General features: G+C 42.1%; 1 protein-coding gene across 1 annotated transcript in view; it reads left to right on the forward strand.

Moving 5' to 3' along the window:
• ptchd4 (patched domain containing 4) overlaps positions 1-23,127 on the forward strand; it is a gene marked incomplete at its 3' end in the record, with an annotated part of 47,505 nt that extends 24,378 nt beyond the window's left edge. The window contains exon 3 of the mRNA XM_080453230.1: positions 21,458-23,127. Coding sequence (XP_080309356.1) covers positions 21,458-23,127 — 1,670 coding nt within the window. The remainder of the gene's footprint in view (positions 1-21,457) is intronic.
• Positions 23,128-26,411: the final 3,284 nt, after the last annotated feature.

Genomic DNA, 26,411 nt, shown 5'->3' on the forward strand with positions numbered 1-26,411 from the left:
CATGAAGAGCTCATCACTAAACTATGGAGGTCTGAAGTGTGTCACTACCAATGAAGCTAAAACAACGATCTGACGAAGAGGGGGTGAAGAGTTGGGGTTAATATACTGTTAGATGGATGGCAGGTGTGTGTGTGTGGCAGGACAGGAACACAAACACACACAAACACAGAGAGACCAATACATAGTTCTGTGGCTGTGACACTCTCTCGCTCTTGCTCGCTGTCTGTCATACAGACTTTCCCTTCTCTCTCTCTCTCTCTCTCTCTCTCTCTCTATCTCTGGTTGGCCGTTATCTCTTCTCTCTCCCAATTCAATGTTTGTAACACAAATGTTGCATGAATAATATTGCCAAACCCTCTATGTACAAAGGGCAACTTAATATAAAATAGGAAATGCCTAAAAGGAACGAGGAAAAATCTCCTTGTGTGTATGCATGCGTGCGTGTGAATATTGCTGTGAGCATAAGTGCGCGCTTGAGTGGTTTCATGTTTTCTCTCTCCCTTCTTTTCAGCCTTAAATGAACTCAGAATATTGACCTAGCCCAGACTATGTTATTTACTTTACAGAGCACATAGCTGCTGTACATTCCACAAGGGTATACTAGCAGCTCTGATCCAATTTTCTGCACCCCAGCTATATTTGACTTGCAGTGCCAATACCAAACTGCTTTAACTGGCTACCTCGCATGGAGTGGATTCTGTTGTTGTTGCTGTGTGTATAGCTGTGGGTACTGTGTATCTGTCGGAGATGGAGACTTGAGACTCTAAATAAGTTAGCAAGCTGCTTTGACTTGACTAAAGAATTTGAGCCAGCAAAACCTTCAAACTTATTCAAAAGAACAATGCAATTTTAAATGTGTCATCACCATGGCTTAGTTTAGCCTTATGAGGATGATCAGAGGTGTCAAATAAAGGAACTTGCACACTGCACGCTGTATTTTTCGTATGCGAAACAATACAGCATTTCTTTTTTAATGTGCGACTATTTCAGATAAAAATACAGACTCAGTGTGCAACCTCCTTTGGGCTTGAGTTGAACTTGATTGATTGATTGATTGATTGAATACTTTATTAACAGTTTGCAAAGACAAGCACAGGGAAGTACAGTTCAATACAAGGTCTGTTAACACATTGAGTGCCAATCGCGTAGATCTACGCGAACCTATGTAAAGCCGCCACGTGCCAATCGCGTAGATCTACGCGAACCGCCGGTTTGCGTTGATTTCACCAAAAGTGCACTTTCGGAAATGTTTTATCTACTTCCGTTTCCGGTAGCACCACCGGAAACGGAATTATTTGGGATCCGGTTTTGCCGATCCCGTCGGCCCTCGTTCTAATGACGAAACTGAAACTTTCTCCTTGTAGTTTTTTCTCCTCGCATATCACTGTTTAACATAAACCGTTCTAACTACAACATGGATGCCCCGTTTGACACGTGGTCTTCACTGGTAGAAGCAGTAAGATGTTCGCGATGTTTACAAACAGTGCACAGCTCAATCTTAAGGATTTTAACAAGGTCTATGGCGACGTGAAAAAACAAACAAAAAACAATAACACGTTGGCACTGGTGAGTACATTATGAGATTAACGTCTGGCATGGAATGTGTTAAGAGGATTTTAAACCCAAGAAAGCACTATGGCTTGTTTCCATTGGTGTCCTAATTCATTGAAAAATACATAATAAGACATACATAATAGTCAGGACTTTTGATTTAACTTGGGCTATAGTCTTGAATTACTTGAGACTTGACTTGGACTTGCACTTAAAGACTTCAAGAAAAAAAAAACAGCTCTGATATGCATGCATTTGTGTTCATCCTACAGCAGCCATACATTGCATTCATATGCTACTATATACATGTAGACTCATTAGTAATTATACAACAGCAATATGATGTATTGTACAGTATATAACAGCATCACAATGGTTTTACAGCATGCCACCAAGGAATATCTCCCATCAAATAAGTTCTCAGCACAAATTGTTCGCAGTCATGCTTTCCGTCTCCCGTTCTCCTCATCTGCCACCCCATCCATCAAACCCTGTGAGTTTCCCTGCGGCTGATGTCTGATTTACAAGCCATTCGGCATTTCCCCTTTTCTGGATGGCACATATTCAGAGCAAATTGATTTACCTTTTATATGTATTATATATATATTTATTTTTCCCCCTTTTTTTTTTCTCCGTCCTGTGAGAACAAGATGAATAGCGACACTCCGAACATGCCACAGCACATGGCATCCGCGGGCATCCATCTCCGTTAACCCATTAAAACCGGGAACGCATCTCTGTCATTTTGGATTTCTTTGGGCTATTAAAAAATAGCAGATATACAAGCTCATAGCGCGGGACCGATTGCCGTACTGTAGATGAGCTTGTAGATCTGCAATTTTTTAAAAATGTGTGCAATTCTTTGCTTATTCTACAAATGTAGATCCTAACCGTTTAAAAAAAAAACTTCTGTTGCTATATCAGTGGTTCTCAACCGTTTTCATGTCAAAGACCCCCCAAATTATATGTATTTGGCTGCGAACCCACATCTCAAAATATTTTGTTCAAGGGACCCCTAGAAGCAAAGATTTGAGTTAAAAATGTTTGCTTTAAAAATATATATATTCAAGGATTTGCACACATTTTCCCGATTTTTCAAAAATAGCAGATCTACAAGCTCATAGCACTCAGTGCCGCACTATGGACTTGTATATCTGCTATTTTTCAATAGCCAAAGAAGATGCGTTCCCGTAGTGAATGGGTTAATGACGAACAGCCTTGTGGGGACTCATCCATGTTTCCCTAAGCAGGGCAGGGGGAGGTGACTGATGGAGCCATCCATGGATGGTATTTCCATGAGCACCGAGGGGCCGATTGTGATAGAGCAGCTCTCAGTCATTATGGAGGGCCAAATCCTGATCCCACTCCAGACGCCATGCATGTCGGGTGGAAACCTTGTATGTCCAAAACCAATCTGGGAACCCAGAGCCAGTGAGAATGAAAAACAGCGCCCTCTGCTGTTTGTACTATCTCTCACTGGCTCTGGGACAATGACGACGCAGCACCTGTGCACAAGGAAACCGGGGTTTTAGTCTGCCTTCACACTCCACTTCCGGGTGGTGCGACTATGTTTTCATTCCCACTAACAATATTTCTACACGGAACACTAACACCACTTCTCCCAGAGAACATGGATCGTTTTGGTTATAAGCCCACTTGTTTCTATGATGAAAGAGCAAGTTAAAATGTGAATATCTTTCCGTGGTTTTGTCTGCTCCGCGGACGCTATTGTTAAATTAGTTTCGGCTTGTTTCGAGTAGGGAAGGATCAGCGGACACGTAAATCCCGCCCACTACATTTGATTGGGTAAAGCGCGGCCTGCTTCCTGATCTGAAGGCACGCCCACGCCCACACAGTGCGTACACGTTATGACGAACCTTCACGACAGATTCCAACGCAGAGCAGAATATGTTCTTGAGAGATTAGTCCAAAACTGATACTTGTCAGGAAGTTAGAAAAAAAAAAAAAAAAAAAAAACATGTGTTCCAATGGATCCAATGCAGTTATCATTTAGTCACAAGCTCTTGTTAATATTTTCATTGGTTCAATATTGATAAAACACCACAGACATAGTTAACCACTTTACATTTCACTTTAACCCATTAAGACCTGAGGCCGATTCTAAAAATGTTTTCTAAATCCAAAACGTTTTTTGAAAAAAATGATAAAAACGTTTTTTTCACGTTTTTTCTAAAATAGCTGATCTACAAGCTCATAGCGCGGCACTCTGTTCCGCGCTATAAGCTTGTATATCTGCTATTTTTGAATAGCCAAAGAAATCTAAAATGACACAGACGCGTCCCCGGTCTTAATGTGTTAAACCTTTTCAGATATAGCGAAAATAGCAGAACTACATGCTCACAATGTGTCACGATGCAAGGCGTTCTTTTTTATGACGAAGTAGGGCATTCATTTACGGGGGGAAAAAAACGAAAAAAGTAGAATTATGTAGGTACAAGGTTTCTGCACGACAGCAACACTAATGTTATATTGAGTGAGAAAGCTCTGGAATTCTCTATTAAGACCCCATAGTTCCCTAGTTATGAACCTTGCCAATGATCTTGGCAAGGTTCTTGGCCTGAATCTCCCCCTAGTGTGCCTCCTGTGCACACTCTCCAACGAACTCAGTATCATTCATACTTTCCATCCAAATAAAGGATATACTAAGTAAAGTGACTAAATCCACTCTGCTTTAAGAAAAATTCAGTTCAGGGACTTGCTACAGTATTTGCACTCCTGGTGTCATTCCAATTGCAAAGTTCGAGCACTGAACAGGCTTTGGGTTTCCCAGTCATTTAATTTATCCGCCTCTTCAAATCCCATCGACAGCATCTATTGTTTGGTGTGTAGTGTGTCTGTAAACTACATTACAGACTCCTGATCTTTGGATGCCACTCAAATAGAATCGGTTCTACCATCAACAGACACATTTGTGACTGTAAGCATCTCACTTAACTCTTTCATAAATTGTTTCCTTGTCAAACGGGGAGTGTCTTTGATGGCTGGTAGTGAATAGCTAGAGAAGATTATGTTTAAAAATGCCATATTTAAATCAAATTGCACAGCAAGACTACAAGAGTTTGTAATGCCACTGAAAGATGTTTGTTTAAGGACCATACTGCCATTCAATACACGCTATTCACAGCTTCAGCCATATTTCGTGCATAAACACACATTTATTTTTTAAACTTTACCTGAATAATTGAGTGAATGTTGGCCAAACATAATTGTGTGGTTAAGTCGTGAACCTCTGAATGGACGATTTTCAGATTGACATCTGCACTTTAAAATGCATAAAAAATGCAACAACTCAACTTAGATTAAAAAAAAATAACAAAACAAGCCTGCACCATCATGCTCACTCTTGTTTTTACTTTGTCTCAAAATGAAAATGATTATTCAACATTTTAGAAGGACCTTTCCCACTTTCTACTAGACCATTGGTAAATGCCAATAATGGCAAGTAGAAGTGCAGAGATGGATATGTTACTGTAAGTGAACGCCACACTTTCCTCAGTGTTAAATTAACCACTTGAACCCTATCGTTCCTATTCTGGGCATATCATAATAGGTGAACATTTGGCAGATGGAGCTCACACTGGCTGCGGGTACATGGACAGTTTCATTCGGAATGAATACACTTCTATTCGGAATGAATGAATGGATGAATTCATTCAGAATAGATTTGCTCATGTAAACACCTCAATTGGAATAGAATATTCCATTCCAGTCTGACCCGAATGAATTTTCATTCGGGTTAGGAGGGGTGGTATAGACCGTTTGAATCGGTATATACCAACCGGAATTGACCATGTAAACACCTTATTCCGAACGCTCCTCTCTGTTTGGAATACATGCATTCCTTTGCGCATGTCCGTGCTTAGTAGTGCTGTCAGAATTGTCCAAAAATGACCTATTAAATCTCTAATTCGGCCACGGTTGGTGCTGAGAAGCGCTCACTCCTGCGGGATAAAATGAATGATTCTATTCTATAGCGTCATTTAATAAGCCTGTCATGGTTAAGCCCAGACTTGTCCAGGAGAACGGACGCTCCGAGGATTGCTGGCCGGCTACACTTATATGGATATTTTTCTAAACAGGTATTTTAGTCCTCAGCTTTAAAAAAAAAATCCCTGTCCACACGTAAACGCAGAAACGCATTGATCAGCTGCAAGCTTCAATTTGAAATCAGATTTTACATTTATTTTATATATGAGGGGCCAAATACATATACATTTTTAATCACATGTTAAGGCCCAATACTGCAATAGCTGCATTATTTTAATAGCATACGTGAACAAAAATAAATGAAAACAACATTATTAGGGCGCAGCTGCAGCGAAAACATTTGAGTTTTACTTCATCAATTCATTCCATGGGCAGCTGGAACGGTCGTCCCAAAACACCCCGCCCCATGCACCTTTTGAGCGGGCCATACGCGGCCGCTCCATGGTCGCTGGATTTTCACCCGGGGCGATTGTGTTTTAGGACGACAGACCCCGCATACAACCCGTGTTGGCCTATTGTTATTTATTACAGTTATAATGACCATGTGCGAATGCGCGATGACGTCATCGTACCTACATGAGAAATGTGACAAATAGTATAGGCTAGCCTAAGTTTTACCGTGTCTGGTACCAATACAAAAAAAGAAACTGGTCTGAACTTGTAGATCTGCTAATTTTGCATTAAAACGGCGATAACAAAGGAACACAGGCTTGCACCGCATACAACGCTGCCTGGCCAGGAGTCGGTGCGTTGCTTCCCGGCCTGCCTACGACCAACAGACCTCCGCCGCGGAGGCACAAGGGGGCTATTGCCTCCTCCCCATGCCCACCAGGGGAAGCTCTGCTCTGGGTAGTGGCCCCTGGTCCATGCCCGGGCGTAGGCGGGAACCACTTTGCGCATGTCCAAAGTTATATTCCGAATGAATGCTTTCGTAAACGAGGAATACTTTTATTCAGGTCCCATGTAAACAGGTGAGTGGATCAGATTCCTCTATTCGGAATGAGTTCATTCGGAATGAATTCATTCTGAATGAATACATGATGGTCCATGTACCCGCAGCCAATGCAATGCATTGTGAGCTTGAAGATAGCCAACCTTTCTGTGTAGAGGGAAAAAAGGAGGGGATGAAGTATACCTCTAGACCCCTGGGGGACCCCAATTAACAAAGTATATAGGGTTTAAATAGTTTTAACTCTCCCTTATTTTAAGATGCACCATTATTTTCCTTGGAAAATTGGACAAAAATTCGGACCGAAGTCAGGACTCAATATTTCAAATTAAGCAATATTCCTCTATTAAGTCTTCAGAATTTCTTTGAATCACTGGTTGAAAAAATACTGAATGTAGAAGAGCATGTATTATGTCAAGACAAGGAGGTTGTTAAATATATGAGCTTCCCTTCACTACATTATTTCCTGTATGTGCAGCACTCAGGGTTGCCATGGTTGATTAATTGTCTCAGCAGAAAGCTATTTAAAAGCCTAAAGTTAGCCCATGCCAGGTTTTCCAATATTTGCTTAGCTCTGCGGGCCCAGTCACTTTCAATGTGCTGTAACCACAACGCATTCTGGAGTGAAGGCTTGTGCCACGTGGCCACTGAGACATGAATATCTGTGTGGTCCTACAAAAGCCAACAAATGTTCTGTCTGAACCTGTAAGCAACGCTTAACCTGGTTCCCAGGCTTTTCTCTGAAAAAATCAGCCTGTCCTCTTGCATTATCTGTGGATCAAGGTGCAAATGTCAAGCCCTGCTGCCTGTCCACACACACTTTCATTTTAATGCTAAAGAATAAAGTAAATATTATTCCTTGCTGCCACCAATCTTAACTCGATGGACGTATAGCTTTGGTGTGTGTGTGTGTGTGTGTGTGTGTGTGTGTGTGTGTGTGTGTGTGTGTGTGTGTGTGTCGTAAGGACAGAGATTTGTCATTCAGGACTGACGTGTCCTTCTCTTTATATCAGCGAATTTATCTAGCAAATTTATCTTCCCAGTGCTGCCAGAGTTCCCTGATAAGGAATATAATTATGTGCAGTGTGCACTACTCTGGACGTAATGCAATAGATTGCATGCACATTCATGAAACGCACGCGCTCACGCAAGGCACACACAATCAGTAACACACAAACATGTTTGCGATCTGCCATGTGCAATGTGTGTGTGCTCACAAAATTAATATGCAAGACATATTGATAAGTGTCCACTTGAACATCACATACTCAGTCATTCTCACATATCAATCATGAATAATGTATCACAACCACACACACACACACACACACACACACACACACACACACGACTAGTGATGGGAGGATGTAAGATTTGATATTTTATTGCAATAAAGATAATTTTATCCTGGTGAATTTCCGGGTCAGGGTAATCGTAACATGCAATTTCCTGATTTATTTTGAATGATTTGAAATTGTTCTTTTATTCATTCTGCTGTCCTGTCTGTGTGATGATGATCTGAAAACAAAACATTAAAGTACAGCACAACTAATAGAACTGTTAGATGTATTACTTGCCTGCTGGGTGTTGGCAAACGCCTGAATCTGTCCTTGTTTAATTTTTTAACTCAAAGGATAACAAAAGAAGATGAAATAATATGTTGCCTATGTGGCGCGCGCGCGTGCACACACACACACACACACACACACACACACACACACACACACACACACACACACGCACACACGCGTGTGTGTGAACGCGCTCGTACTGTAACGATCACAGATGCGCACATCCATGCATGCACCCATTTCACCACATCTATAGCTTGGCATACATACTGTATGGCTTCCCTGTAATCGATCGCTTCGTCAGAGTGTGTAGGTTTATTATCCAACAACGTTCCTTCCTGCCAAACGCTTTCCCTCGAGCGTCACATATTACATGTCATTAACCCATTACGACCTGAGGCCGATTCTACTAAATGTCTTCTAAATCCCGACAGTTTTCTGAAAAAACCTATGTTGCTGTATCAGTGGTGCTCAAACTTTTTCATGTCAAGGACCCCCAAAATGTATTTATGCCAAATTTAGGCACATTTTAAAAAATAGCTCAAAAATATCTCATAGCGCGGCACTCGGTGCCGCGCTATGAGCTTGTATATCTGCTATTTTTGAATAGTCAAAGTATAAAATTACGCAGATGTGTTCCCGGTCTTATTGGGCTAAGTGGGAAGTTGTAGGCCTATAATTTCCCATTGCTATGTGTGACTTGGAGGTAAGGGGATTTGAGGGCACTGCGGCAGATCGCTTGAGGTCTGTAATATGCTAGAACAGCAATCTCTTTTATGCCGTGCTCTGGGGGGTAGAGCAGACACATTGATAGATAATGAACATCACTGTGCTTTCAATTTGGCGTGATGCATACTGTAATATATAGCGTTACTGTCGGATACAGAATCTTGTTTCTTCGGAAAGGTAGTATATAGGGGACATAATAGCTTGAAGTTGGGAAAAGATGTTTTCCTCTGCAGTCAGTTTTGAAGGTATTCTTCTTCTAGAGGTGTCTTGCCTGTTGCCTAGTGTTATCGAGGCAACAGCGAGAAGAGCGTGAAGAGGAGGCTTGACATGCGACAACATAGAATAACTTAAAGGACCATATCACCAGCCATATTACAGTACATAAACCTTTACAGAAACCATATATTTTAGTTTTGCATACAGTATGTTTAAATATTCTCCATATCATTAAATGGATAGTTTTCACACTTTGTGTACATTGGTGTCCCAGGTGGTAGCAAGAGGTAACTGTTTTGATACTTGTGCCACTGGTCAAATCAGATAATTTAAGCTCATTGTTGTAAATGCACAGCGTTATAATCTGAGGCAATGGACGGATCTTACAAGTTTCAAATTCAAATATGATTTTGATTTAAAAATGTACGGAATTTACTTGAATAATAATTGAGTCACTGTTGGCTAAATATTTCACAATTAATGGACGTTTTAATTCTGTTTGTAAATCAAACATTTCACCAGGGAATATTTTCAACTAGACTTTTCAAATAGTTCCATAGTTTTTGTATCACAAAACATCCCTGCATACTTCCCTATTGACAATATCAAAACTGTTATCAGTGAGTGCTAGTAACGAAAAAAAATCAACACGGGGGGGGGGGTATCCGCTCGCAATATATACCATGTGTCCACTATGTCACATTCCACATGCTAGTTAGTGAAGTGCTGAACTATTGACTGGTTGACTGGGAAGAGAGGCACTTGCAAAGATGAGAATCAATTGAGTAGGCATGTCAAGGACTAATCCATTTTTAATTGGACGGTCAGCAGGAAGTGAAGCCTTGACATGACAGATAACCCCACCCCACCCCACCCACCCACTACCACCAAAGAGATAACATCAAAGAGCATCTCTGATGAGTCAACAGCAAACCAAAAGCATAATCTATGTGAGGACCACATATAGCGGCCCAAACCTCTAGTAGTTTAGTCCCAAGTCCCAAATCTCCCAATCCTACCGTTACTGTTATCTTGCCAAAAGCCACCAGGTCAGTGGTTTTTACTAAATCACTATGGATTTGTAAAACCACTAACCTGCCATTTTGGAGACTTCACTGTAACAACTTAACTACTGACTATATTTAGACCTGCTGTTGGTACTGTATTTATAGCACAGCATTGGAGTTTATGTAATTGATTGCTTTTGAGGTGATTTCATAAGATATATGTTCACGTGCAACACTGATAATAGCTTTGCATTGATGGGGGGGGAATAGGATTACACACACATAAGCATTGCACAGCTGCACGAAGACACACACACACACACACACACACACACACACACACACACACACACACACACACACACACACACACACACACACACACACACACACACACACACAGTTTCAGTACCTTTGTATTCTTGTATATTCTAATATATTATTTACCTGTCACAATAAGCAATATCTCTAAATGAAAAAACAACCCCCACCCTTTCCTGTCGAACCAGTTGTCAGGCTTATGATATATACTCGGCACCCCACCCTCCCCCTGCTGCGGTGTGGGGCCTCTGAGTCCCTCAGCCCAGTGACAGTAAAACTTTATGACAAAACTGCATTCAATAAATTGTCCCTGGATTTATGCATCACAAACCCCTTCTCCAGACTCCATATAACTCCCAAGTAGAGTAGCCTTCTCTGAACGTTCACGCAGAATAATGGCGGGCTCCGACTTTGTGGCAATTTCATAGAAATATTAGGTAGAATTCATGAATAAAACAATGTCAACATCTGTAGCACGGTTTCCATTGCACATGATGTGATTTACCTGTACACAGAGTCTGACTACCGCTTATGCAATGGTCCTGGAAAACTGCTTGCACAGACACCTAGCTTTTGTCATGAGAACATTGGGAGATCCAGGCAGAACACTGGGGTTATCAAATGAGAAACTTCTACTCTGTACAAAACAATCTGAATCTGATCTTGAACATAGTGTAGTGTAGTGTACATTCTAGTAGTCCATGATGTGCATGTGTGCCAGTCAACACCAGAGTGGGTAATTCAAAAGAACATAGAGTGCCAGAGTAGCAGGAGTCATTAATCCCAAAGAACAGAGCAGACAGTGTGTGTCTTAAAGTCTCATATGGGGTCAAGATTGGTTGTGGGGCCTGATAGCTGCTGGTACAAAGGACTGTCCAAGTGATCTTTGTGGTGTGCTGAGGGGGGGCTGGATTGGCACTCCTTGTTACTGGTTGGCTGTAATGTTGGTGCACCAGGACCTGCTGTTTGTTCTACAGACGCGCACGTTGTAAACCACTGGATTAGACTGTAGCGCAATGACTAAAATGTAATGTAACATTGCACTGATTTAACTCCTTAAACCAGTGGTTCTCAAACAGTGGTCCGGGGACCACCAGTGGTCCTTGAGGGGGTTCCAGGTGGTCCCCAGCTAAACGATGGAGAGTTGGTATGGGCCTTTATTAGATCTTTAACTCTTGAGAGTGTACAATGAAACCGAATGGACCCGCAAGGGTCCATTCGGTTTCATTTTACGCTCTCAAGAGTTAAATTATTGTTAAACATCTGCATTACTTGTCCATTAAATAATTGTTATTTTGATCAACGTTTGCCTGTTATCTCTCCTAATGGTACCAACATCAATACAGCATGGAATTGTGGATAAAATCTTATCCAACGATAACAAAAAAGGGTTGAAAACCAATGCCTTAAAGTTTAAGGCATTGGTTTTCAACCCTTTTTTGTCTTTTGGTTTAAGGCTTAAACCCTATATATACCCAGGGGTCTAAATGTCTTGGTCCCCTCCTTTTCTCCCCTCTACACCAAATCTCTTCGCCGAAAATAGCCGATCTACAAGCTCACAGTTGCGACAAATTGTGAGCATGTAGATGTACTATTTGTGTGTGAATGTTGCCCCGTTTTCACCAAATGTTTGCCTGTTATGAGATGCCCAGAATAGGGATGCGAGGGTTCAGGTGGTTAAACTGGACTGGTGCTTTATATCGGAGGCTGATTCAGCAGCAGAGTACTTTTTAGAATTAAAAAGCTAATTTAATACTGGAGAACAGCCAGTAAGTGGATGGCAGAATGAACACACTCTATCTATCTTACCATACATCATAGATTGAGAGTTCTACAAGAAACAGATGTGTCGACAACTTGGCAAGCTATAGTTCATGGTGTTGAACCTTGCTAGTATATCATTCTGGACCGCCTTTCTGCATCACATCTAAATTGTGTGCGCATTTTCTTTCCTGCTGTGCATCGGTCCTTATGGGAGTAAACTAAGCTAAGCTGTAGGGGAGAGAGGGCTATAAGAGAGAGGAAGGGAGGGGAAAAGAAGACATAACTTACAAAAGAAAGGCTAAAAGTGCAGTTTTCACCCCTTTGCGAATTCCCAGTACTGCAGCAGAATATCAGCATGTACGTGTAACAGTTAATGCTAAGTAGTTTTTCTTGCAGAAGGCCAGGCCTTCAAAATGCTAATGACCAAATTTGCCGTTCACACCCGGGGGCCTTTTCAGTGAATCTGTTTCAACCAAGACAGGTCCCTCGTTATTTTATCCTCAACAATAGTGCTGCTCAACTGAACGTGTACGTGTTGCTGAGTGAGGGCATCTGTGTGTGCGTGCGTGCGTGCGTGCGTGCTCGTGCAGGTGCGCAATGCTTATGCAGTTAAGTATGTAGTGTTCTCAAGCCTTATCTGAAGACATCCGCCACGGGAACTGATTTAGGACTTTAATACGGCTCTCACACGGATTGACCCTAGTTTAACCAGTCAGAGAGGACACAGAGAGCACCCTCCAGCAGCCGGCATTATTCAGGCGTTGTATGGAGGGGAGACTCTCCCAGGGACACGTATGGTAACACGTAACCGGCGAAAAGGAATCGGAATATTCACCAAGGCTGTTTCTCAATACCAAGAACACACACAACAGATTTCTTGGAGGCTTTCCAAGTTAACTTGAGAGAACAGAGAAGACCAAGGAATATTATTGTCTCATATTATGGTAATGCCTGGGTGAATCCTCCAACCTACATTCATAATAAATGTTATAAATGTAGGTAAATTAAATTAAAACATTTCCCTATATTTTGTTGAACCTAAGAAACCAAAGTCTAAAAAATACGTACGCCAGAACAACTTGTGGAAACATTTACTTTCATGCGTTTTATTCTGTCTGATATATCTACAGTACTCTATATACAGTACATGTACTTGTGTATAAATGAAAGCGAGTAAAAGTAATACCATTTCAATGCAATAACTGTGGAACATGATAAGATTAAGTTAGCGCTGCCTAGTCTGATCGCTTTGCTGCCGAATGATGACGCATATGGAATCAGCCAGTGGTGGAAAGTAACTTAGTACATTTACTTAAGTAATGTACTTGAGTACGTTCAATTCAGAGTATTTCCAATTTTCAGTACTTTTACTTCTACTCCACTACATCTCAGAGTCAAATGTTGTACTTTTACTCCCCTACAATTATTTGAAAACTTGAGTTACTAGTTACTTTACTGTAGTTTTAGATTATTGTTACAAAACATACATTAACCACTTCAGCCCTATATACATTTTGGCCCTTTGAAAATAGCCGATCTGTGAGCTTGTAGATCTGCTATTTTCAAATGATTTTTATACATTATATAAATTTGAAAACTTGTGAAATGGGACATTCTGCATAATGAGTATACTTTCTACTTTTGGTGCTTTAAGTACATTTGTATACCATTGCCTTTGTACTTTTACTCAAGTACATTTTGAATTCCGGACTTTTACTTGTAACAGAGTATTTCTACATTGCAGTATTGATTCTTTTACTTAAGTCAAAGTAACCTTTGTCAGTTACAACGTACGTGTCCATGGAGAATCTCCCCGTCTCCCTGCATGGATGGTTTGAAATCAACAGTATGACATCACATGACAGGTTAACCTTTTGCGGGGTTCACTCCTGAATCTTTTCTGTTACTATAACAACTAGACAAACCCGCCCCTTCTTTAACTTTAACACACTCATTATGACACATCCAAGTTTGGCAGCTTAACTTACTTTGGCATAATAAAGTGTATTCATGGCATTCAAATGGTGTTTACTGAATTTTCATTGTTGCAGTCGGAGGGCTTACAGCTACCAATTAGACTGCAGTCAACTTTATGGGTTTGCAGTTTCATCTGAATTGCCTTGGTATCCTAACTTATTCTGACGATCAAGCATTTCACAGAATAATGACATTCCTCGGTTTTGGGTCGGATGAGGACATAACAGAATCTAGGCACTTTAGGTAATCCCCCCAAAATGACTTTTTTCTATCGATTAGTCACCCCATGGAGACTTGAATTCATGGATATTTATTTGTTTTTGTCGCATTCCTGAGCCAATAATTTGATGGTAGGAGACACAAAGAGTCTCCTTTGGGTCTCCTACCGGAATCGTGACCTACAGGTCCACTGGTCATCAAATTATTGGCTAAAAAAAACAGAATATCCATGAATTCAAGTCTCCATGGGGTGACTAATCGATAGGAAAAAGGTTATTCTTTGGGTGAACTATCCCTTTAAGCGTGTTTAAGAGAAAGGTAGGGATGTGGCGATTCCTCACAGACTAGATGAATGTCTGTTGGACATACATTGTCAGTTGCAGGGAAAGAACCAGTAACATGTTGATATTGTTCACTTTGGTTACATAACAAGCACAGAGAAGCTCATTTATATATGTATGCTGTATGTAATGTAAAACATTTACATTTAAAACACTTCAAACTGTCTTTGGCTTTGCCAGAAATGCATTTGTGTTTTTCCTTAAGAGTAAGAGATTTAAACATGAAGCATGCGATCACACAACAATTATTAATATTTGTCAAAATTATGCTACTGTATACCAAGCATTTATCAGCAGAGTTGAGAGACTGTATTTTAAATGTCACTGAAAGTCAATTCCCTGTTAATAGCATTGGCTATGCTGATAGAGCTATCATGATATGGGCTTGAAAAGGTCACGTCAAATGTTTATTACAGTACATTGATTGATTGAATAATTTATTAACATTTTGCAAAAAGAACAGAGGTACAGTTATACAATAATGCTAAAAGGACAACACAAAAAGCCCTGAGTAGAGGGCTTGTTTCCATTGTGGTCCTGTGTATTCAATTCATCAAGAACTATAAAGGAAATAAGGCATTTAATACTATATGAGAAATCATCAATACTAGGAGCAGTAAAAGTATATTTACAGAAATATATATAATATTTGCAGTCCAGTTGCACATTGCAGACAGCTGCTCTTTTTTGGCAGTTTTGAAGGAGGGTAGGGAGCCACACTTTCTGATGGCTGTTGTTAGGACATTCCACATTTGGTGGCATAAAAGCAGAATTAATTCATCCCCATGTTCGTGCCGAATCTGGGGGGAATGAGATCAGTGAAGCTCCGTCTGGTGTTGTGCCCGTGGGCTCTTTTGAAGTAGTTAGACAGGTACATGGGCACTGGTCCATTGAGTATCTTGAAAACCAGGCCGATGGCAAGTTGCTGTACTCTGTCCTCTACCCTGAACATAAGTGGATATTTTGCTGGAAAATGACAAAACATCCCCCTAAGACAAAAGTCAGCATGCGCAACTATTAGAAACACCGTTGAGAAAAGAGAACAGCCCTCATCGAGTGTCCCAAGGTCACTGTAGTCCAAGATGGCAAGGGCCTTCCTAACCACAGGATGTTAGTCACAACAGGCCCTTGGCACAAACTGGCCCCACTTGCGGTGCCTAGCTGGAGGCCGTCTCTCTCTCACACTTCCCTTATGTCTCTCACTGTTTTCTCTTTCTCATTAGGGCTTCCTTCTGTCACTGTTTCCCTATTTTTGTCTTCCCTCCCTCATTAGGTTTGTTACCCTTCCTCTGTCCTTTAATTATATCTTTTTTATGTCTCTGCCTCTCTCCTCTCACGATATTTGTCCCTTTGTCTGATTAGGACTTTCCCCATCTGTCCTTCAGTAATTACTAAAGTACATAGTAAATACTTTGCCTACATCTGTGATTTTCTCTCGTTCAGTCCTTCTGTACTTTTAACCAAGTAATAATACAAGGCAGCAGGATTAGCTCACAAACGAACACACTGAGCTGTATTAGGCCAACATAACATCAGCTAGCACTGTGGGGAGTGCATTCTGCAGGTGCGAAGGAAGAGGATGAAATAGTCAGACTAACCTGAACTAACTGTGGCATCTCAGGAAAACGAAGAAATGGCATATCACTGAGATATTTTTTTTACAATACCATATTGATTTGGACACAAAGATTGCTTTTTTTTGCCTCAACTCCCCTTCCGACATCGTCCGGCACTCTCTTTCTCTCCTTATCGGCTTTTATTGAGTTTGGATCTACAACTGAGCAAGGACCCTCGCCTCCACCAACATCTCACGATATTGGCTCGTCCGTCATCTCCACCTATTGATGACAAAAAAAAAACGGCGCGCTGCTGAAACAGACGTGAGAGAGTCTGCGATGGGCGGGCGGGGGAGCCGCGTCTGCGCGCTCCCCGCGGTGATGAATGTGTTTTTTAGGGGCCTCGCGCCACCAAAGTTTTAGAGCAGTAATTTAGTTTAATGACTCGGAGCCTTTTCGGTGCATTGCCAGGGGAAGAGGGGAGCACGACTGCAGCCAGGGTCTCCATTATAGGCCTGCTGTGGGGCAGGGAGGTGGGTGTGTTGTTGTATTTTTTCCACATCACCACTTCACCCTTGGCTGAAAACGGTCCAGAAGACAGGCTGGTAACAAACTGCCCCTCTTAAGATCTGTGTAGTGTTGATGTACCTGCATGGTCCAAAATTAAAACAGGCTAAGTACCAAATGCAGATCGATTTTTCATTTGGAGTGCAAGATTCGGAAACTACGGTCCGACACTTAAGCGGGTGGCTTTTTTTTTGTTGCAAAGAAATATCAGCATTGATGGTTCAGCAATTCACAAGTCAATCGTGCTGCAACGCATTTCGAGCCTGTAGATCGGCTATTTTCGATGCGTGACAACAGCACGCTATCCAACTATAACTCAGGCTTTAGGGTTAGGGTTAAAAATTGCATTCATAAAATTGCCATCATAAAATGTTGATGTCCTGTGTGTGTGTGAGAGAGAGAGAGAGAGAGAGAGAGAGAGAGAGAGAGAGAGAGATCATTAGATGGTCCTCAGACTGTGGTCACGATGTCTACTGTGTTTCTGTAATTGTGTGTACTTGTGTGCGTCTGTGTGTCTGTGTGACGTTGTTTTGGGAATAGCACAGTGACAGTAGTTGAATTTTATTACTGCAATAGCCAAGGCTGCAAACAGCAGTACGGTAATCTCTCTCCCTCTTTCAAACCCCCTGTTTCTTCCTCCTCCATCTGTCAGTAAACGGACGTCAGCCGGTTTTGCATCCTTCAGCATGCAGACAGTCCGAGCGTCTTTGGTTCCAAAGCCGATTGGCATTGAGCTGCAGTCACACTTCTGGCCCCACGCTCCTCTCACTGTATCTTTTCACCCCCTCGTTGATTGATATGTCTGGATTGTCCAGACTTTGTCAGGTTGTATTATTTAGCTTGGAGTGCATTGTGTTGTAAGCTCCATGCAACTGGATTCAAATCCAGGGGTACAAAATAATTGAGCTCTCACCCAAAAGGATTATTCAATTGTGCATATTCAATTCTCGTGGCTATAGTCAGCAAAGGGTCCACCCTTCGGGTGCCCACTAATGGCCAGTGACCATCAGTTATATTAGCACAAATTGTGAACCGCCGTCTTAAGTTAGCCACAAAACAAAAGTAACACCTATCTCATCCACTTCACAGGAAAAGCCTCGGATCACCTGCTCGTCGTTCTCCTTGTTGTTACCTGCCATGTTGTCTCCTTCTTTAGTCTGAGAAGCCTCTTAGGTTGACATGTGTCTGAATACAGATCACGTACAGTTTGTGAGCGTCGTTCTGGTTTTTGATGTCTGTGCTCCTCGTTCACCCGTCCTAATTTAGATTCCATTGCCATCTCAGTTTTCACTCAGCAAGGCTTTTGGAGACAGGCTACTTTAAGCCATTCAATCCGGGAACTCATTTGTGTCATTTTAGATTTGAGCTATAACCATTTATTCTATTCTTTGGCTATTAGAAAATAGCAGATATACAAGATCATAGCACGGCACAGAGTGTCACGCTATGAGCTTGTAGATCTGCTATTTAAAAAAAAAACTTGAACATTGGTTTGTGCAAATCTTTGAATACATACATTTTTAACTCAAATCTTTGCTTCTGGGGGTCCCTGGAACAAAATATTTTGATGGGCGGTCGGCGGCCAAATACATATAATTTTGGGGGGTCCTTGACATGAAAAGGTTTGAGCACCACTGATATAGGAAAATACGTTTTTCAGAAAACTGTTATAGGATTTAGAAGACATTTGTAGAATCGGCCTCAGGTCTAAATGGGTTAAAAGAGAGATGCAGCACTGTATCAAGGCGTTTATGACATTTCCCAAGTGGAGTGCTCGTGTATCACTGAGGATTTGCAAGTATACTTTTCTTGCCCAAAAGCAGAATTGATACATGTTGTACTGAGACTTAATGTAACTCAACCCAGCTCTCGCAAGCTATTGTACAACAAAAATGTGAATCAATGACAGAAATAATTGCTTTCCTTTGCACATTCATTAAAAAATAAAATTAAACATTTCTCTGCATTAATGGGTTTATATCCAATAGTTTACAGGGCAGTTAAATCAGAAAAATTAAACTGATATATATAGATATGCTTTTGGTCATTAGCCGAGTGTGTCAACATTTGCAACAGGAGCGTCAGAAAATTAATGTGGTCTTTGAATTCGTTTCTCACAGAAGAAAAAGAAAACTTTAGTAAAAGGGTTATTGTTTGGGCAACAAGGAATCTTCCTATAATGATGGTACACAATAAAATCCTCAAGTGTTCATTTAACACAGAGGGCCCTATCTTGCGCTTCTTATTTCCAGGTCTTAGATGGTAATTAAGTAATAACTCCACCATTTTATCACTATTCCACGCTGAATGCAAACGCTTAAGACTTAGAAGTAGTTCACCCAAACACACCCCATGAAGCCTTGGATTATTATTTTTTTGTCGCATTCCTAAGCCAATAATTTGATGACCGGCAGACTCAAAGAGTCCTACTATTCGACTCAAAGAGTCTCCTACTCAAAGAGTCTCCTACTGAGTCTCCTACTTACTGATGACCCGGTCATCAAATTATTGGTTTAGGAATGCAACAAAAACAAAAAAATCTCCAGGTATATTTAGTGCCTGGGGGAGTGTTTATATGTTAATTAAGGGCGCTTTGCGGTATCTGCTACACCTTGACTTATCAAGACTCACCGCATAGCGCTAAGACGGACCAAGTTAAGTGTGAACAAAATGTTTTGGCTTGTAGGACACTGACAGTTTAATTAAGCCATACTCGGCCAAACAGATCTGTTTCTGTTTCTCTCTCTCTCTCCACACGCGCATGCACTTTTACCCCCGCCTACGCTGCAGAAAAACATCTGATCTACAAGTTCACAACGCGCCGCAGCGTGACGCCTTGTGAACTTGGAGAAGCTCTTGCAGATATGAATTAGGAACAAGTAGGACATGAAGAACCCGTGCACATTTTGCAGATGTCTTTCCAAATGTCCAAATGTGCCACTGTGAGGGAATACTGAGAGGAAGAATCATTCTCATGCGGCTGATGAAACATTATGTTAATACAAGGCAATCAAGTGTTATAGCTCTGAATAGAAATGTCGGACCTGTGTTCCATAATGGAAGAAGGGAAGATAACACTGCCTGCCTGTTGCGCACAGCACATCTTGATCTTAATGGGAATGGCAGCCGATACTCTGATTAGTTTAATTATGTAACGCCCCAAACCACACCCATGACTAATTCAGGGCCGTTAAGCACGTACCGCCTCGGCACTACCTCGGCGCAAGGTGCATTTTACCGTCCTCAAAATAGCAAACCAGCGTTGACCACATCTCCAGGTCTTAAGTTAAGACATACAGTAAGACCTGGCGGTATAGGGCCCAGAGAGTACAAATGGAACCAAATGAACCCATAAGGGCACTCATACTTTTACAGTGTAGCATTGATACTAACCAAGGATGCTTTACAACATTGGTTCCCAAACCTTTTCAGCTGAGACCCAAAAAGATACATTTGGTGTCTCACCAGGAACCAAAGTTACAAAACAAATCCATTATGAATTAACCATTTAAAAGGCATAATTTAAGTCATGCAGGTATTTACTCGGGACGTGTAAAAATGGGTCCTCGGCCAGAAAATGGGTCCCGACACGTTGTTTGAGAAACTCTTTACAAGATGAGCCCTTCTCCATTATCCACCAACACCTGTGTCTCATAAATCACTGTAATGGATCCTGGTGCTTTTCCAATCACGTTGAGCAAACGACACGCTACTTAACGTCCTATTTGCTAACCCGGAGAGTGGAAAAGGATACAGACGATGTTAGTTAAAAATCAGGGGTGTGAATTTCCCTCCTCTACACATCCTCTAACCAGCCGACACAAACTAATTGAGTCGTCGCACGGCTTAATAAAACAAAAAGCAGGCAGAGCCATCTACCTGACTTATTCGTTTTTTTCCTCCCTTCTGTGTAAAATAAGGGGGGTATTTCTAACGCTGTCAATGGATAGCAACTTTGCCCTTCCTGTCCTGTCCTTTCGTTTACCTTTAGATTTGAACCTGATAAACCTTTCAAAAAAAAAAAAAAAACTTGTGCTGACACGGACAGGATGGGTCAAAACCACTGCGGTCCACTTGTGTTGAAATATTTAGGTGGCAGATGCATGTTGGCTCTATTCTGGTGTTTAGGAATTCATAACATGTTCCTGGCACAGCAGAAATGTGGCTTGAGTTCTTCACACATAAGCAGTACTGTATGTGTGGGCGGGTGGGCACTCCCTTGTGGACTATACACTATGGAGGATACTGTACTGTATGCCTTTGAACCGCGTGTTCGTGTCTATTTCTGTCACTGGAGAGAAATCGAACAGATTTCACTTGCGTGAATAAGCCTAGTGGTGGTAGATATTGTTGATATTTTAAATTAAACAAAGTATCCGTATATTACCTTTGTAATGTACATGGTAGACAGTGGATTAATTATTCAATAACTAAAATCAGTTAAGCGTATATCCTCTTCTAAATGGCAAAATCCTGTGTTAACTTAACTCTACACACCGACTACTAGGTTGATATACATTTATCACAGTGTCATAAGCAATGTATTTAATCTAAATTACAATCATATTTTTTTATTTATTTGTTAAATCGTTAATCGCAATTATTTGTATGACAATTAATCATCAAGTAAAATGTCAATGATCGTGACAGCAATAACCAAGTCCTGTTTCCTCTCTTCCAGGCCATGGAACCAAAGGGGTGTTCGAGTTGCTGGCGGGATGGAGGAGAACACGGGAAAACCTTCCCTTCAAGGAGCGCGTGGCGGATGCCTTTGCAGACGTGATGGTATGCTACACCATGACCAGCTCACTCTACATCATCACCTTCGGTATGGGCGCCAGCCCCTTCACAAATATCGAGTCAGTGAAGATCTTCTGCCAGAGCATGTGCATCGCCGTCCTGGTCAACTACTTCTATGTTTTCTCCTTCTACGGTTCGTGCCTGGTGTTTGCCGGGCAGCTCGAGCAGAATCGCTACCACAGCGTCTTCTGCTGCAAGATCCCCTCGGTGGAGTACCTAGACCGCCAGCCCACGTGGTTCAAAACCATGATGAGCGACGGCCACGACATGTCCACACACCATGACACCATCCCGTACCAGAACCACTTCATCCAGCAATTCCTGCGGGAGCACTACACAGAGTGGATTACTAACACTTATGTCAAACCCTTCGTCGTCATCCTCTATCTGATCTACGCTTCCTTCTCCTTCATGGGATGTTTACAAATCAGTGATGGGTCAAACGTCGTGAACCTGCTGGCAAGTAACTCTCCGAGCGTGTCTTTTGCGCTCACCCAGCAGAAGTACTTCAGTAACTACAGCCCTGTTATTGGGTTCTACATTTACGAACCCATTGAGTACTGGAACGCCACGGTGCAGGAGCACCTGAAGACACTGAGTCACGGCTTCAACAAGATCTCCTGGATGGACAACTTCTTCCACTACCTGCGGGTGGTAAATGTGAGCGCGTCGACCAAGAACGACTTCATCACCATCCTAAGGGGCTCCTTCCTACGCAGCCCGGAGTACCAGCACTTCACCGAGGACATCATCTTCTCCAAGAACCGCGAGAGCAACGAGTACGACATCATCGCCTCGCGCATGTACCTGGTGGCGCGCACCACCGAGAAGAAGCGCGAGGAGGTGGTGGAGCTGCTGGAGAAGCTGCGTCCGCTGATGCTGATCAACAGCATCAAGTTCATCGCCTTCAACCCCACTTTCGTCTTCATGGACCGCTACAGCTCCTCGGTCATATCGCCCATCCTTACCTCAGGCTTCAGCGTGCTCACCATTCTCATCCTCACGTTCTTTCTCGTCATCAACCCACTGGGGAACTTCTGGCTCATCCTGACGGTCACGTCGGTGGAGCTGGGCGTGTTGGGTCTGATGACCCTCTGGAACGTCAGCATGGACAGCATCTCAATCCTGTGCCTTATTTATACGCTGAACTTCGCCATGGATCACTGTGCGCCGCACCTGTACACTTTTGTGCTGGCCACTGAACACACGAGGACGCAGTGCATCAAGTCGGCACTGGAGGAGCACGGGGCAGCCGTGTTGCAGAACGCTTCCTGCTTCGTTATCGGGATGATGCCCCTGGTTTTCGTGCCTTCCAACCTGACCTACACGCTGTTCAAGTGCTCACTCCTGACCGCAGGCTGCACCGTGCTGCACTGCTTCGTCATGATGCCTGTCTTCCTCACCTTCTTCCCGCCGTCCAAAAAGAGACAGAAGAAGAAGAAGCGAGCCAAGCGGAAAGAGCGGGAGGCGGAACGAGAACGCGAGCGGGAACTGGAGGAGATTGAGTGCATCGAAGTCAGGGAGAACCCCGATCATGTGACTAACGTCTGAGTGGGGCGTAACGTGAAAAAGTGAGCTTCGGCAGGTATCCATCAAGTGATTGGTGGATGAGAGGTGTTTGGCTGTCCAATAGTGAGGAGGCACCTCTCGGGGGGGGGGGTCCAGAGGTCTCTGAGATGACCCCTGACCTGATAATGTGGGGGCGAGGCACTCGTGAACCCCAAGCCAATAGCAGCCATGCTGGCCAGAGTAGGGAGCAGCCCAATTGATCAGTCCTTCAGTCTGGACAGTGTATCTCATTTGCACAACCTGCAAAATGCTCACGGTCCTAAAGCTCTTTCCCAGATATTCCTAAATTAAAAACAACAATTCACATGTACTAGGACCAATACCTAATATATGTTCAGACTGTAATACTGCAGTCAAAAGAGAAAAGGAGTAAGGAATATTGAAGCTTCTCAAGGGAAGCGTTCTCACTGACGGTATTCATCAAATTCGTTCATGGGACGTGGTGAAAAGAGGCTCCATCTGATTAGACTGTGGTTTTCAATTTAAAATGGAGTGGAGATTTACTCTTGAAAGAATGCAACCAAAACCTTTTATTAGAGGGGAAACATTGGACCGACAGCACTATTGCATGCTTTTCTCTAACACTAAAAATAGTTGAATAAAACAGCTGAACTCAGCAGATGGCATACACTGTGTCCATTATGAAGAATTACTGTATCTTGCACATGACATCATGTGAGCTGAATTGTCAAGGTCAATTTAAGCAGGAGAGACAACTAAATGTCTGCTTTATTTCAGAATTCACATAATAGTGGCGAATGGCGCCACAGGGGGCTGCAACACATGACAAGTGCATGAAGTATAGACGTGATAAGACACTGTTCAGATGGCAGTACAGGGAGAGACGGTGCGCCACATAAGTCAATCCTAAACAGCTTTTGCACCAGACCACACGGTAAAATCCTGAGTGTTAATTTAACTCTGAGAGTGTACAAATGTACACTGTACATTTGGTTACATGTGTAGAGTCTCAGAGTTAAATTAGGTTTTGAATCGTTCATGTTTGGGTATGTCCATTTTTTTGTTGTCAAATTACTTAAACTAAAGATTATCCAGAATTGTTTTGCCTGCATGAACCGGAGGTTCCAAATATATAAGAATTATGTGAATGTAATTCTATAATGAATCTATGGAACGAGTGTCAACCCACACACAAATCAAAAAACATTATTCATGTAATCTAGACAATTTCAGTATTCTCCTGTGTTGTTGTACTTAGAATGGTCACAACGGTCACAAAGGTGTCATCTAAAATGAGTATAAAATGGGCTTTACTGTAAAATTGGAAAATCACTTGCAACACTTGCAATGATGGGACTATAGTAAAGAAGTGAGGGTGAAATGCCACCCAATGCCCCTGTTGAAATTAAGACGTTTCTAATGAACAAATTAACTATGAATTGACTTTCTTGTGCCTCCTACAGTATATGAGACAAAACACTTTAAAAACACACAATTAACAACTTCACTAACATGCTCATTCCATCTTTGAGCTCCAAAATGGACACCCTCTCCCCAGAGGGTAAAGCCGGATTTCTACTTAGGTGTCACAAATAGCCGATCCACAAGCTCACAACACTTAGTCAGCTTGTAGATTGGCTATTTTTGATGTGGGACAGCGTGATAGGGATCTCTGTTGCAGTCCCGACACAAACAACACACTCAAGGTCAGCTGCCTCACATACAGACCACGCTCTGACCTCTGCCAGGAGGTGCTCGGGCTGCTAGCATGAGATAGAGAGGCCTCACATGTAAAGAGATGTAACCACAGATCCCAGGTTTGCTTTCTCAGAATGAAAGCCTGGGGGATTTTGAAGCAAAAAGTGTACAGAAAGGGGCTGGGCCATTTACACTATGGGCAGGGCCTCAGCAGAGCTTTAGCACGCGCGCACACACACACACACACGCACACGCACACGCGCACACACACACACACACACACACACACACACACACACACACACACACACACACACACACACACACACACACACACACACACACACACACACACACACACACGTCCTAACGCTCTATGTCACTATTCAATCACAGTTTAGCTACATCCACTGTTTCCAACATGAGTTTAATTCCCCAAACCTCCATTCAGAGAGTAGTGAGATTGGAGAGCTGGCCATGTGAGACTAAAAGAGATATATGACTGATTGCAGACTGGTCAATATCTTCTTACTAGGAATTTGGGTCTTGCTTAACGGTGCCATTGTGACAAAAAGAGGGGGGCACTGTATTCTGTTTCTTAAGCTGCTACTTGTAAGTGTTGTGAGTCTTATCCATAGGAGTGAAAATAGTTAATGAGACAGAAGAGGGGGTTATACTGTGCATATTGGACCAAATGTGTGCGAGAATACGTTGATTATGTGCGAGAAATGTTTATTGTTGTTACTGTTGGTAAGGTATTTAGAACCCAATACGTGAAAGACAACTATTTTATCTTCAAGTATGAGATAGCAGCTTATCAGAAATGATGCCTCTGGCTGATCATACGTTAGGCTCACCAAGCCTCATGTAAATCAATTATATTTGTGAACAAATTAGAGAGAGCAAGATGTTAATAAATCCTCCTTCTCATGCTGTATTCATTAAAACACCACTGGAAGCCATTTATTTTTCACTTGGGATGAACAAAGTATCACTCATGTTGTGCCATTGTCAGATCTGCTGTGCGTGGAGTTAGTAATCCTAAGTGTGAACTAAAGCAGTGATATCCCTGGATGTTCCTTGTGACTATTGGTACTACAGTGTTGCGGCTAGGTAGAGGGCAAAGCTAAGGACCTTGTGCAGCACCAACATACTTAGAATTACAGTAAAGAATGTCCTCAGGGACATTGTGGCTTTTACACAATGGTTACCATCTGCTGTTTGCTGTCTGAAAAGTTTTCTTCAAAGTAGTGTACATCCATACACATTTTTTAAAACTGGAGAAAGCAAGAAACATTGCTAACCAGCATCCTGGTTACTGACAATGTGGGCATATATACCACAAAAGTGCTGCTAGCTGTATTTTATATTAAGTATCGGCACAATTGCCAATACTTCCTTGGAACGTATCTTTGACTAATCCGATTGCTTGGCTGAAAATGCTAGTTGTATGTCATTAGCAAGAGCCTCAATTGTTTTAATTTTTTTCATGAAACAAGCAAATATTGTCCTACTCAGATATGAGCAGTAATAGGCCAGCTACTTACTGCAACAAATGCAGTGAACTTCATCACATTATGTAAAAGCCATGTCATGTGTATAGCAAG

This window comes from Gymnoscopelus braueri (assembly GCF_963280865.1).
Source record: "Gymnoscopelus braueri genome assembly, chromosome: 16".
Taxonomy (NCBI): Eukaryota; Metazoa; Chordata; class Actinopteri; order Myctophiformes; family Myctophidae; genus Gymnoscopelus; species Gymnoscopelus braueri.